The 12580-nt window shown below is 49.2% G+C and overlaps 1 protein-coding gene across 1 annotated transcript in view; it reads left to right on the top strand.

The window, feature by feature from the left end:
* Nucleotides 1-2735: 2735 nt before the first annotated feature.
* LOC142574367 (meso-2,3-butanediol dehydrogenase-like) overlaps nucleotides 2736-12580 on the top strand; it is a 67648-nt gene continuing 57803 nt past the window's right edge. The window contains exon 1 of the mRNA XM_075683468.1: nucleotides 2736-2884. Within this exon, the coding sequence (XP_075539583.1) occupies nucleotides 2848-2884 (37 nt within the window). The 5' untranslated portion in view covers nucleotides 2736-2847. The remainder of the gene's footprint in view (nucleotides 2885-12580) is intronic.

Genomic DNA, 12580 nt, shown 5'->3' with positions numbered 1-12580 from the left:
AATGAAACGAACATGTCGGCACTAAATTTAGTCAGGAAGTTTTCTTAGGAAGTATGTATGTAACGCTGTTTATTTGCTTGCTTCTAATAAGGACATTTATTTAGGGGACGAAAATTAACTGTATGGTTGCGCGCCAAGGAAAATGGCAAGTTTATAATCATTTTGGAGCTGGAAATTAGATAACTGGTTGAAGGCTGCTACACGATAACTGCTACCTGTTCTTCTTTGAGTGACAAAAAAATGTTGTGAGCCCTAAAGCCTGTCTCGGTCCAGCTGCATAAACAATTGGGCACACACCAGCATCATCTGCTCTAATGTGCAATTCAGTGAGTCTTTCATTAGGCGTGTGCTAGATGTTGGCATCACAGCCAAGCCCTCGGCCGTGCCCGGGGTCATCACCTACTCTCTTCAAAGCCGTGGAATTGTCTTCTCATTACTGAGAATTTGTCCTTGTAGATTCATGATGCCCTTTGGATGTGGAGCGTATTTTGAGGAAACAGTAGTGCAGATCCGTGCAGTAGGTAGAATACGTAGAATGCGTGAAAACGTATGATCAAGGAGAAAAGGTCGAGAGTGCGCGCATTATTTCTATACTGCAAATACTACAGGGTAGATCTTTGGGATTGTTCGTGTAACATTTTGAAGTTTTTTTTTCTATAGCGCAACTAGCTCAAGGACATTGAAGAGAAACCCACAGGTGCTTACTTCCAACAACAATTTATATCCGCGACATACGTCACTTTTCATACCCTCACTTTCCCTCTCGCTTTTTTTTCACAAGCACGTGTCTACGGACAAGCTAACAGAACACATGATAGTATAAAATACTTGAAGACTAGGCAAAAGCTATTATGTTGAATAAATGCGCGAGATTCCCTACTCCTTAGTGGATAGTGACAGTAACGATTTGCTAACACAAACGTCGCCAAACTCTTCAAAGCGAACACTTTAAACGATAGACGGGTTAATTCACATTTGCTTCTCGCGCTGATAACTGCATCTTTAAACCGGGGAACGCGTCTACACTTGTGACAATTGATTGCGGGGCTGGGTTCCACATAAATAGATTGTGTCAATTGCTGAAGCATTGCTCAGAGCAACGCAGTCTGGAAAGGCTAGTTTCTTGACGTCAGCTAGCGCACAGTCTGTTAAAAGAAAACGTTCGCTCTAATTCCATACATTCACCGCCTATCACATAACCTGAAGAAGATAGAACTACGTGGAAAGGTTTACATAGTATTCTCAGCTACGAACAAGCTTATCGGCTTGCGTGGAAAAGCAAGGTCCTATGGCATAATGAGAGACACGTGCGATAAGCAGCAGAGAAAGGGTACGTTAACTGCAGGACCTGTGTTATTTACAGAATTCCGTGGACCCATGGAAATACCTATATATTGTTGAACCAGCAGATGCATCAATGCTAGGCTTAGGGAGCACTTCAATCAAGTTAACAACCCTTCGCCGGATTACTTCCTCCCAATTCATTATCACAAGTGCAGGGGCGTTTACGCGTCAAATACATAGTTCATACTGGGAGAAGCAAATGCGAATTAACTCATCTTATCAGTGAAAGTGCTCACATTGAAGAATCTGGTGATGCTTGTGTTAGCAAATCGTCCCTGTCACTGTCAAACAGGAATTGATTTCTAGCGCATCCGTTCAACGTAATAGCCTATGCCTAATCTGCACGTGTGTTGTACTATCATGTGCTCTGTTACCTTGTCAGTAGACACTTGCTTGTGAAAAAAGCTGGAGAAAAAAGGAGGGTATAAAAAGTGGCATCTGTACCGGAAATAAATCTGTGCTGGAAATTAACTGACACCACCGCTGAGAAACGGCTCTCAGAAATTATGAGCTCGAAGACCAGCTCTGGGCCGTCCGGCGAGCCGAATGTGCCGTCCGTGTTCAAGGACATCGAGCCGCCACGTGAGGCCACCACAACCAAAACCGCCTGACCATTTCTTTATTAAAGTTTATTTTCGTCTTCTTCTTGGTAATTAGCACTTGTGTGTCTGTTTTGCTTCTATGTCCTTGTGCTATTTGCTCAACATAAAAAAAAATCAAATTATTGCCGCGCCTGGCTTTCGAAAGAGCCCATTTTTTTTCGCAAAACTGCTGCGCCATTCTTTTTCCAGCAGTTCCTTCGCGCGACCTTTTTGAAGAAATGAGCAAAAAGGCTCCTGCACCGATGTACATGTGTTCATAGGCCGCCTTTTTAAAGGAACTATTTTATTTTCTATTTTTTTCCAACCTCGTCAATGTTTCTAACATGGCTGGCAGCGGAAACGCTGCGACGCATGATTAAAGAAAGAATGCAAAATGAAATAGGACGCTACGAACGCGCTGCAGCTATTTACGGCTTCAACGCCAACATGAACTCATCTGTTATTCGTTCATGCGGTTGAAAGCGACTAAAATAAATAGAAAGAAAATAATTAGGTCGCAACGCGCTACGACGCGCTGCTAGCCATGGCTCTAGCCTCTGCCACGTCGTTGGTAACCGATACGGCCGCCTGCTGGAATAAGTAAAGGAAAATAATTAACGTTTTACATTCAATAGTGTGTTTTATGTTATTTAACTGTTGCGAATAAGGTGTTTCGGTTTTCTCTTCCCGAGCACAAATTAACGTGAATGAAAACACGGGACTCTTTTCGGGAGCGCTCTCACTTGTGCGCGCTCTGGCGCAGTAGCTTTCCCTTAATTGCCACAGACAGTTGTCAGCTCGGTCGTCGCGCGGCTCTAGTGGCCACCGCAAAGCCGTCAGCTAACGCGACAAGGCCCCGCCTCGCGCACCACTTCAAGCCCGCCGCTGGGACATTGAGTGCTCGCTTTCTCTCGAGCGTAGGATGCCGGACCTGAAAGGCAAAGTAGCCCTGATAACAGGTGGGTTCTCTGCATTTCCGGAAGCTAGGCAATACGCGTTATGGCCAGCCTCATCGGAGCGGTGTTCGCTTGATAGGGTTCATGCGTTGAGCATTGCCAGTTTCAGTTTCTTTCTAGATGTTCTTAGCATCCTCTGCAAAGTCAGAAGTCTGACCGTGGCCTCGGTTAGGCGTGCCTCAGCCACCAGGGACTGAAGGCCACGTGTAAATTTCAATATTCGTGATGAAAGCCGAGGCCAGAATGCTTCGGCGGTGAGGAATTTTTGCAATAACTGGCAATAACTACAACTTACGGGCTTCCTAATTTAATTGCAGCTGAACTAGCATGGTCCTGCTGGCTTTCGGAATTTCTTTCTTGGCGGTATCCTGTGCCACCCCTAGCATGAAGAACATAATGGCCTGGACAAGCAATCGAACTTCGGGCCTTGAGCTTATTGTTACATAGGAATGCGCGGACGAGAAGCTACATAGAGATATCTTTGTAAACAAATATGCCGTACTTTCGAAGAGGCAAGAGCCCGCGCTAACTCTAATTCTCGTTGCGTCTTCACACTACTGGCCTCTTCGTCATCGTAAATGCTTGTGCGAAGCACTACTCGCGGCGGCAAAAACCCTGTCCCGGAATAACTGAAGGCCGGGCTCGGAAACAGTGTAGTAGGCCACACGCATACTGACGTGCACCATATTACTGGATGACAGAGTAGAGAGGGAGGTCGAACTGAGAGGAGAACCTTTGTACGTCAATGGCGTCGCCTGGCGGAGCACGTGGTAGGGCCCGTGTATCGCGAACGGACTTTCTCTGAAAGCCTGACATGACGAGAGGGCGACCACACGAGCACGAGCGCAGTACACGAAAACTGTGCGCCACGATGGCGGGCGTCTTACAGACGCTTCTGAGTGGTTTGCGAGGCCGTCAGTCGAGTACGTGCAAGCTGACGCGCATGGTCGGCGTGTGCATACTCGGTCGTTGAGGTCTCAGCAGGAGGAAGTGCCATATCCCGGGGCAATGCGGGTTCGCGACCGCAAAATAGATAAAATGAAGAAAATGCAGCGGTGTCGTGCCGAGAAGAGTCGTATGCATATGCGACATAAAGAAGGGAAATGTCCCAGTCGTGTTGCTCCTTCCAGACATGCATAAACAGCTCCTTCAGCGCATTGGTTTGAGGATGGTATGAGGTGGTCAGTTTGTGTTGAGTGTGGCAGGAGAGCACAATGTCGGTGATAACTTTCAATAAGAAGTTACGACCACGGTCAGTAAGCAGCTCTCTCGGGGCGCCATGAAGCAATGTAATGTCATGCAATAGAAAGTCAGCGACGTCAGGGACGCAACTGGTCGGGTGAGCCCGCATGATGGTGTACCCGGTCGCGTAATCAGTTGCAACAGCTAGCCGTTTTTTAACGCGACAGCGTTAAGGAGTTCGTGCCGCAGAAAAGCCGGTGTCGTCGGCGTTGGCGACGTTGGCCGTGAGCGAAAAATCCCAGAAGGCAATTCATAAATAAAAACAAGTTATAAGATGGGCTGGGTGGGAATCGAACCAGGGTCTCCGGAGTGTGAGACGGATACGCTACCACTCAGCCATGAGTTCGATGGTTCAAAGCGAGACACGTTTCAAAGGAAGTTCCTTCGAAATGTGCCGTAGAAAGTTGTATTGTGGTGTATATTGGTAATTATGAGCATGTAAATTACAGAAGTCGCAGTTAAACGAGTAGCGAAATACGTTTCCGCTACATTTCTTCTGCGCTTGGCGCACACGCAGAGCTATCTTATGGAAAACACAGAAGAGCCCCTCCTCGCAATGTACGGCACAGCCCTGACAGGTGACGAGCCACTCGCCTGCTTCTCGCCTTCGTCTCGTCAAGAGCATGCCGAGCGAATGAATGGGCGGTGCGAACGGGGTGCGATAACGCTATCGCGCTCCACTCTAGAAGGCAAATCTTAAACGTCCTCCAATTTTTTTCTAAAGGATGACGTGAGAAAGAGGCCGAGGAGATCTAACTCAACACAAAAGAACAGTTCCGCAGGAACGGAGATCTGTTGGAGGTGACCGGCTGATAGCACCTGAGGTGCTTTTCGGCGCTTGCAGGAGTCAGCAACATAGCGTCGGACTGAGCGAGGGCGACGGAGCCACTAAAAGCGGCTGCGAACGCGCTCGTACGTTCAAGTTACCCCAAGGATGCGTTACGGAAATCAAACAGCACAGTTCACCGCAGGTGTTTTGGCATGACAAGAAGAAGATCAAACCTGTCAGCGAGGAAGTTCCTTCGCTACAGAATACCACCTTAGAGTACATATCGGCAAACGGAGGCATCGGCAGGTGAACAGTTCAAACGCTTGATGAGTTCTAGCAGCGATAGGTCCCTGTACTGCTCAGCGGCAATGTTAGCGAGCAGCGTCCTAGAGGAGACGGCCAGATATGTAGATGACAGAATACGAATATTCTTGGAGGCGTAACGCCCAGCGACCAAATCTTCCTTTAGTATCTTTCAGTGAGCACAACCAGCAAAGTGCGTGATGATCTGTGACGACTGAAAAGGGTCGGTCATACAAGTATGGGAGGAACTTCGCAACCGCCCAAACTACGGCTAGAGACTCCAGCTCAGCGATGGAATAGTTGCGCTCAGAGGATGCGGGGAACCTGCTGTAAGCGATAAAGTGATTGTTGCAACGGTGGCGTTGTGCTAGTACTGCGCCGATTCCGTGGCCGCTGGCATCAGTACGAAATTCGGTAGGCACAGAAGGACAGAAATGGTCCAGAACGGGTGGCGTTGTAAGCCGGTCGATTAGATGCGAGAACGCAGAGGCCTCGTTATCGCCTCACCGAAAAAGCGGCGTCTTTCTTCAAAAGATCGGTTAGTGGCCTTGCTACGACCGCGAAATTTTTCACGAAATGGCAGAAGTAATGGCAAACGTCGATGAGGCCGTGCAAATCCTTCATGCACTTCCGAAAAGGGAAGTGCGAAACAGCACGGATTTTGCCTCGATCCGGTTGCACTCCGTTTGCATCAACAAGATTTCCAAGGACGCTTATTGGGCGACGTCCAAAGTGGCACTTAGACGCGTTGAGTTGCAGACCGGCTCGACGAAGAGCGTCCAGGACTGTTGAGGGTAGCGTAGCGAATGTTGGGGAGAATAATATAACGTCGTCCAATGAGCACAGGCAGCTGGACCATTTGAAACCGTGAAGGAGAGAGTCCATCATGGGCGCAAATGTGCCGGAGTGTTACATATACCTCAGAAGAACTTGTGTTTGGCCTTGTTGGTGGTTGCTGCATATCATATTGAACGCCGATAAAGACGAGGACAGGAGAAGAGAACAGAAAACGATGCCACGGGCGGTACGTGTCCCTGTCCTCGTCTTTATTATTGGTCAATATGATAAGCATTTACATACACCGTATGGCATCAATGAGATTGATAAACACCTTCGGGTGCTCAAAAGGCAGTGTTTTCGCGCTCTAGATCGTCCTCAGCAATCTGTCAGAGAAATAGCGAGCGCCGTGGAGCCAGTCAAGGGCGTCATCAATGCGAGTTACGGGATACATGTCGTTATTGTAACCCTGTTAAGGTGCCGATTCCCCGCGCAAAATAGCCATCTTTCTTTTTAACCAGTACAATATGGACTACACAACGGTTCAATATTGTTCTTGGCAAGCAATCTGCAAACTTATGCGTGACTAACTTGGCGCTCAGCACAGGAACAGTGGCGAGAAATGTGCCCGATTCGACGGCAGTGAGAAAAAATGGGCTTGTCGTCAGCAAGGCGCCATTAAGATACGTTGCGGAAACCTGGTGGGTAGTAACATGTGGGACGGGGCGGAATAGAAGAATCAGAGTGGGCATCAGGGCGATGGGCCGAGCACACGGCGGGGAGACCCATGTTCACAAACTCCGGGTTGAGAACTGCCTGGATCAAGGAAACCGTCACAGCAGGTGAGTTGGAGGAGCTGGTGTGGAAGACAACCGGAAAGGCAGCTTCAATCACTTGCTGGATGATCCTGGTAACATCGCCAGTGTTGTTGAGACGAGTACCGTCGGCCCCGAGAGATGTCGCCGCGGCGTTTGGAAAACGGGCGAACTGTTGGTCGATAAGTCGGCTTTTGCGAGTTCCAGGCGGCGGCACCCTTTGATAACTGGGTCCACCGTCACCACGTTGTTGAAGACTAGCAAGTTGGAGGCGTCATCGGCAATGCCTTTGGGAATGTGCGAAACCTTTTGTCTGATTCAGTTATGTGTGCGTCTTATTTGCGGCATACATCCAAGACGTCTTCAATCTACGTGACGCAGGGCTCTGTTGACGTCTGCACGCTGCTGGCTAACGCCTTCTTCGCGGCAAGTTGGTGACCGTAAGGGTTATCAAACAAGTTGAGGAGCTTTTGCTTAAGTGTACACGTACTGGTGAGCTCATCTTCATGCGTCCGAGACTAAAACTGAGGTGTGCCACCCAGGTAAAATAATAGGTTGGCCGACATGATAGTAGGGCCCCACAGGTAATTGGTAGTGTCGCGTTCGTACAGGCTGATTCAGTCATTGACGTCTTCCCCATATTTTCCCTAGAATATGCCAGGATCCCGGGGAGCGGAGAGTACGATATAGGTCGCCGAAGTGGTAGCACGTGTCGGAGTCGCTTCAGTCGAGCAGTCGTCACCGGGAGCCATAATGGCAGGCTCGACGTACCGTCCATTGCGAAGCTCCGTGATGGGGTGCAGGGATCGTCCACCCCCCCCCCCCAATGTATTGCGTAGGAAGACGCATACTACAAGCTACATGCAGATGTATTTACAAACAAATACGCCGCACTTGGCCAAGAGGCAGCAGCCCGTGCTAGCCTCGGAAGTTCATTGTCCTCTTGAAACTTCGTCATCGTAAACACTGGTCCATAGCCTTGCAAACTCGATGCTCTACGTCAATTTCAAGCCACAACTTGGGACAAAGTGTGAGAAGCTTTAGAAGAGGCTAAGAAACGCTGAATAAGCGGTGGAACGAAAAATAATAGGCATACCATTAGAAGACAGGAACAGAGCGGTGAAGACCCGACAGCAAACTTGCGAAGCCGATATTATAGTTGAAAGTAAAATTAAAAATAAGGATGGGAAAATAATGGACGGTTCAGTATATTTGCCGAATGGGTTTTTCAGGAACGGAAGCGCAGTGGACGCCCGCTGAGAACAATGTAATGGATGAACTAAGCAAATTTGCAAGCATAAGATGAGATGAGCTGACGGAGGAAATCAGCAATTAGCGAACTCAGTGAGATGACCTGCGTCCTGGAGGGCTCCGGCACTGCACATAAAAATCGGCTGGTGGTGATGGTGATGTGAATTTGTTGTTCGAGGATACCACTGCCAGAGATAGACTTCTAGCCGGCATAATTGCTTTATACGTCGAGTAAGCCGTGTACTGCACTGCACATTCTCTTTCTAGGCTATCAATCTAAAACCATGGTACAGATATCTTCAAACACTCTAGTTGCACGCGCCAATGTTTGACTGAGTAACGTTCATCGACGATATTTAACCACTGGTTTTAGCTACATCGTGAAGATTGAAATATAAAGGTGCAACGCGATGTTCCATAAACGTTAAGCTGTAAATATTTTTGCTACTGATTAGGAGCCGGCGACAAACTTCAATTAGCGGGGACACAAATTACGTCTGTTTTTTTCTCCTACACTTCATTCAGGCTCCTGCAATGTAGTGTAGTGCACGGCAGAGGCTATGACATGGTATGCGACAATTGGCTGACTGGGCTATAGCCAATTCGAGAAGACTGCACGCCTTCTGCTGCATAAGCAGACAGAAAGCGCCTGACCTCGCACTTTGCAACCACTGGCGGCGTATGTGCCCTTGTCTAAAACTGAAAGCCAATGTACGAGATTCCGCAATAAATCTAGACAAACTGCAGCTAAATACATCGCGAATGTGCAGCGCCCCAAGGCAACATCTCCATGCTTATATAACAGCGCAGCATCTATAACAGCCCGTATGTATGAATAAGATCCTTGTATATTGTTGTAATATTAGATCTCTGTCCTCAGTGACACATGCTCACACGAGAACTTCGCTGGCCATATTTGCAGCCAGAACCTTCGCAGTCGTAGCCATTCATACAAAACCGACAACGTCCCCAGTCGCAGTCAAATTGGCGCCACCCGTTCGCAACGCCAGCCTGATTGTCTATTGCTTGCTGCATACACTCGTCAAATGTGGGGGCGTAGAAAGTAATTTTCGCGCTATATATTTCCTATAAAGATGACTTCTAGCAGGTGGGTGCAGCTATACTTTCCCTGTGCTGATTAAAAAAATACTGACTTCTTACGTTACGTTCTTACGTGTAGCAAGTGTTGGTAAAAAAGAGCAGTACACAGACTTCAAATATTAACAATATACTCTATATAACTTGCGCGCATCAAACCATTTCGTTTCCTCTATCAATACAATCGACGACAAAAACTCGATGTCAAGATTGAGTACCGCCGAAAGAATTTACAATACCAATGTCGCATATAGGTTATTTTAGTGGAGGAATGACAATAACGGTGCTCACTGAAAATCAATAGATGCCATAATTTTGATTTATGACAGACTTACCATAAAACTACTATGGCGACAGTAATTATTGAGAAAGTGCACAATCATAAAAATTACGCAGTAGCTCTCCATATTTCTACGACTATGAATCATATTGTGACGCAGTGCTTTGACGATTCCAGGCCGCTTGTGTCACTGATTCAGTCGGTCATTAGCCAAGAACATGCCAATGTAGGTCTTCCGTCCATTTGCTCCGCCAGCCGTCCTGACTTTAATTCGTCTGCTGCCTCTGCCCCTGTTCGCTGGAGCCAATACGGTCCATATCCGGGCTATCGCAACCCGGCCGAATGGCGCACCCATGATGATAGACCCATCTGCTTTTACTATGGACGTGTGGGCCACATCTCTCGCCACTGTCGAAGTTCCTGGCCAGCCCACTCTCGACCAAGCTTTCCCGCCTACCGCCGCTCCCCACTGAATCCCCACCCGCCATCCATCTCCACCGAGGCTGAAGACGCACCTGACAACGCTCGAGCCACCGCGACCAGCCGACCATCATCAACCCATAGTCGCCGCTCCCGTTCGCCCCAGCTGCGTCGCTCTCCAACCCCAGCTTACCGTAGCCGCTCTCCGACGGCAAACTAACTGGGGCAGCTCCTGGAGGTGACGCTGCTCCATAACACCGGCCTGAAATTCCTCTGCTCACCCTGCCTACTAATCGGATCCTTCTGAACGTGGACGTGGATGGTTTGCCCGTCACAGCACTCATCGACATTGGAGCCCAAATTTCCATTATGAGTGCGGAGCTTCGAACGCGCTTGAAGAAAGTACTGACTCCTGCTCCGACTCGACTGCTCCAGGTCGCCGACGGTGGAACTCCGATTGTGCTTGGAATGTGTTCTGCTCGTGTCAGTGTCGCCGGTCGCCACACGTCCGTTTTGTTTAGTGTGCTCGAACGTTGCCCTCACAATGTGATCCTCGGACTCGACTTTCTGGCCGCCTGTTCTGCTCTGATTGACTGTTCCGCCGGCATTGTACAACTTGACCTACCTCTACCTGTTCCCGTTGACCTTCCTGCTCAATCTGCAACTCAGCTTTGTTCCGCGGATTTTATACGCCTGCCATCTCTTGCAGCAACCTGCCTCCCTGTCTTATCCTGCCCACCTGTACCTGACGGTGACTACGTTCTTACTCCCGCGACTTCAGTCCTGCTTTCTCACAATGTCTCCTTCCCACACACCATCGTTTCTGTTGCGGACAATCAGACATGCCTTCCCATCCTAAATTTCGGACAGTGCCCACAAGTAATTCCTCGAGGCATGTCTCTTGCCACGTTGTCACCGACGTACGAGTGCCACATTTCCGCTCTATCTGTTGCGCCGTCTTCGACTAATGCTCATTCTCCGCCGTCTACATCAGCCCCGACCGACGACCTTACAAAGATGATTGCACCGGACCTCTCGACCCAACAAGCCGCAGAGCTCCGTTGCCTCCTCAAGTCCTACTCCGACATTTTCGACCTGAACAATCGCCCTTTGTGTCAAACTACGGTCGTGAAGCATCGTATAAATACCGCGATGCAGCGCCTGTTCGCCGACGCCCATACCGGGTGTCGCCTTCTGAGCGACACGCTATCCAGAGCGAGGTTGACAAGACGCTTGCCAAAGGAATTATTGAACACTCTTCCAGCCCGTGGGCGTCCCCTGTTGTTCTCGTCAAAAAGAAGGATAACAGCTGGCGATTCTGCGTTGACTATCGTCATCTAAACACGATCACCAAGAAAGATGTATATCAACTTCCCCGCATTGACGATGCTCTGGATTGTCTCCACGGTGCCACTTATTTTTCATCTATAGACCTTCGCTCTGGATATTCGCAAATTACCGTGGATGAAATGGACCGTGAAAAGACCGCATTCGTCACACCAGATGGCCTATATCAGTTCCGGATAATGCCTTTTGGCTTGTGCAATGCCACGGCGACCTTTGAACGGATGATGGACATGCTCTTGCGTGGTTTGAAATGGTCCGTCTGTTTGTGCTACTTGGATGACGTCATCGTATTGTCTTTAACTTTTGCGACTCATCTTGAAAGACTTTCGTCTGTTCTTTCTGTTTTTCGCACCGCTGGCTTGCAGCTCAACTCGTCCAAGTGCCACTTCGGTCACCGCCAAATAATCATGCTCGGACACCTCATCGATTCGTCAGGCATTCTCCCCGACCCCGCTAAAGTTCACGCTGTGCAGAATTTCTCCGTACCAACTTGTGCCAAAGATGTTCGCATATTTGTTGGCCTTTGCTCGTACTTCCGCAGGTTTGTGGAAAATTTCGGCTATGTTGCCCGTCCCCTGACTGAGCTCCTGAAGAAAGACGTTCCTTTCTGTTGGGGCTCTGAACAAGCGTCTGCTTTCTCGCAGCTAATCACGCTGCTCACCACACCTCCTGTTCTCGCCCATTTTGATGCCTCCGCTACGACAGAAATCCGCACTGACGCTAGTGGCTACGGCATCGGCGCAGTTTAAGCTCAACGCTAATGTGGGCATGACCGCATCATCACCTACGCCAGCCGCCTCCTCTCTCCCGCAGAGCGCAATTACTTGATTACTGAGCGCGAGTGTCTCGCCTTCATTTGGGCAGTGGGCGAGTTCAGACCCTATATATATGGTCGGCCATTTACAGTTACAACCGATCACCACGCCCTTTGTTGGCTTTCCTCCCTTAAGGATTCCACCGGACGCCTCGGTCGCTGGGCCCTACGGCTGCAGGAATACACATACACTGTTGTCTACAAGTCGGGTCGTCTACATCAGGACGCCGACTGCCTGTCTGGTCATCCAGTCGATATACCGGACGGCTTAGTGGATGTCGCACCGATCTGCGTTCTTTCGCTCTCTGCCTTGCAAGACATTGGCGCTGAACAACAATGTGATGAGTCGTTACGCCCGATTATCGAACGCCTCCTCTCTGATCCGTCTGACCCATCCCTTCACATGTTCGTACTACAAAATGGCATCCTGTATCGCCGCAACATGCACCCCGACGTGCCCGAGCTCCTAACCGTCATTCCGTCTCATCTGCGACAGACTGTACTGCAGCAACTGCACGACGTTCCCACCGCTGGACACCTTGGCGTTACGCGGACCTATGACCGAATTCGGCGACGGTTTTTC

The sequence above is a fragment of the Dermacentor variabilis genome, chromosome 3, assembly GCF_050947875.1.
Source record: "Dermacentor variabilis isolate Ectoservices chromosome 3, ASM5094787v1, whole genome shotgun sequence".
Classification (NCBI taxonomy): domain Eukaryota; kingdom Metazoa; phylum Arthropoda; class Arachnida; order Ixodida; family Ixodidae; genus Dermacentor; species Dermacentor variabilis.
Note: the sequence above shows the minus strand (reverse complement) of the source record. Positions and strands in the feature narration are given on the sequence as shown.